This window comes from Clupea harengus, chromosome 23 (assembly GCF_900700415.2).
Source record: "Clupea harengus chromosome 23, Ch_v2.0.2, whole genome shotgun sequence".
Taxonomy (NCBI): Eukaryota; Metazoa; Chordata; class Actinopteri; order Clupeiformes; family Clupeidae; genus Clupea; species Clupea harengus.
Genome location: NC_045174.1, coordinates 8,463,046 through 8,465,545, shown reverse-complemented (window position 1 = coordinate 8,465,545; position 2,500 = coordinate 8,463,046). Strand labels below are relative to the sequence as shown.

Below are 2,500 nucleotides of genomic sequence, written 5' to 3'. Positions count from 1 at the left end.
ACTGCTGTTGGTTGACTTTGATTGGGTTAAGCCCAAAACAATGCACTGACTGTTCTCTTATGTGTGTTTTCATTTTGTCTTCCCTCTGTGTGTGTGTGTGTGTGTGTGTGTGTGTGTGTGTGTGTGTGTGTGTGTGTGTGTGTGTGTGTGTGTGTGTGTGTGTGTTTGTGTGTGTGTGTGTGTGTGTCTGTATGTGTATGTGTGTGTGTGTGTGTGTGTGTGTGTGTGTGTGTATCTGTATGTTCATGTGTGTATGTTTATTTTGTGTGTGTGTGTGTGTGTGTGTGTGTGTGTGTGTGTGTGTGTCCAGTGTGCGGCTGTGACCTGGCTCAGGGGGGCTTCTTCATGAAGAATGGGGACTATCTCTGCACTCTGGACTACCAGCGGCTGCATGGCACGCGCTGTAACGGCTGTGGGGACTTTGTGGAAGGAGAGGTGGTGACGGCACTGGGCAAGACCTACCACCCAACCTGCTTCGTCTGCACCATCTGCAAGTAAGGGAGCACACACACACACACACACACACACACACACACACACACACACACACACACACACACACACACACACACACACACTCATGCTAAGATACAGATATCATTTGTACAAGTATATATATATAAGCTGTATATACAAGTTAAGAACAAAACCTCTGCAGCCAACCTATTTTTCTGTCAAAACAGACTTGAAAGACAAGGCCCAGAATAGCACATCTTTTTTATCATGTAGTAAGTAATTGGTTGATTCCACACTCAGACACCTCAGAGAAAAGGCAGCAATTCTAAAGGGAAATTGGATTGATTGATGTGCAAAAAAAAAAAAAAATGCCTCTTCTGCGAGATCCCGACAGGGTTTTTCGAGACTCTCGAGACTCTCGAGACTGACTTTGATCTTGCTCCGGAAAATCTCCCTTATGGAGCTCTGGTTCATGTGTACCTGCTCTCTAAACCTCCACTCCCCCCCCCCACCCCCCACCCTTCTCACCTACAGGCGGCCTTTCCCTGCGGGGGACCGGGTCACCTTCAATGGGAAGGACTGCCTGTGCCAGCGGTGTGTGCAGCCCATGTCCCCCACGCCCAAAGACGTCAGCGCCTCCAGCAGTATGTATCAGTCCTTCCAGACTGTCCCCTGTCTGTCTTCTGTCCCCTGTCTGTCTGTCATAAACATTTAGTCATCTAGCAGACGCCTGTGTTCAAAGTCACTTACAGTATTGCACACAGATATACTTTTATAGTCAGTATGTGTGTTCCAAAGTTAAGCTTACTTGTAATTCGGTTGCCTGATATTTTTCAAGTAATGTCAAGGTTTAGTCTTGTGAGAAACTTGTTGTCAAGTTGTCAAAACTGAAATGTTTTAGTTGCTATAACACATTTAAGTAGTAGCCACTTTAACCCCTTAAAAGTAATCAGCAACTTTCCTTAGAAATTTTGAGGCAATCAGTTTCCTCACATTTTTTCTAAGTCAACTTGTTAGTTTTCACATTGTGGGTTTCAAAACTCTGACTTGGGTGTTGTTAGCACCAGGTTCAAAGGGGGAGGATTTCTCCCGTATCTGGACTTTTCATATCTGTATCTCTTCAGAACTATTAAATGGTTTAGATGTCGTTCCTCGTTGGGGAGAAGATAGTATTGTGTAATTCCCCATCCTGGTTGGAACCATTGCTCCCCTTGTGCAGAACCTGGAGTAGCGTTTCAGGTGTGTGAAATGAGGTCAACATTTCTGATTAGAGATCAGTGCTAGGGTGAGATTTTCCCATCCAGGCAGAGGAAGAACAGCTCTGGATGGGTGACACCGGCATCAAGTCTGTACTTAGCAGAAGTGCTTTTTTTTGTGTTCAGAAATGCGATGTGTATTACTCATGTGCCTGACAACAAACGCTACAGGGATTTGGTCTTGCATTCAGAACATTAGGATGTAACCCAGGCACCGAAGACAAACGAACTGCCCAACTATTTAAAGAAAATACCAAGCCTGCCAAAAGCACACACAAACTGTAAGTCCATTTAGCTTCTGATGAAAAGCAAAGGCACAGGCCACAGACAATGGCATGAGTGTGGAAGCAAAATGGACGGCGTCCAATCCCGCCGCCCCCAGTGCTCTCTGCCTGCCTCAGGTCACTACCAGGCTAGCTCTCCAGGTCACATCCACTTAGAAAATGCATTAAGACAGGTGGGAAGTGTAGGGTCAGACACCTTATGTCACCTTTGAACTCTCGGGGCTAATGTTAGGGGGTTTAACTTCTTAGAGGAGTTCAGAGGTCCGTAAGGGTCACGACGCCAGGACGAGTCAGAGAGAGCGATGGGGATTGGTGCACGGCAGCTCCGTTTGATTCTCCTCAGAGGCTTCACTTTCTCTCTCCATTTCGTGTCTGTTGAATCGGTACTTGAGTCAAGGACACACGTCCGCGATACTTCAAGACTCGCTTCAAAGTGAAGGGCAGAACGTGAGGCACACTTATAAATAAGGAACCCTTCAGAGTGACTCTTCTGAACTGACTCAG

The 2,500-nt window shown here is 46.3% G+C and overlaps 1 protein-coding gene across 43 annotated transcripts in view; it reads left to right on the top strand.

Moving 5' to 3' along the window:
* ablim1b (actin binding LIM protein 1b) overlaps window positions 1-2,500 on the top strand; it is an 84,317-nt gene that overhangs the window by 49,742 nt on the left and 32,075 nt on the right. For all 43 annotated transcript variants that reach the window (XM_031561666.2, XM_042703322.1, XM_042703330.1 and 40 more), the window contains exons 3-4: window positions 311-494; window positions 991-1,100. In XM_031561666.2, coding sequence (XP_031417526.1) covers window positions 311-494; window positions 991-1,100 — 294 coding nt within the window. The remainder of the gene's footprint in view (window positions 1-310; window positions 495-990; window positions 1,101-2,500) is intronic.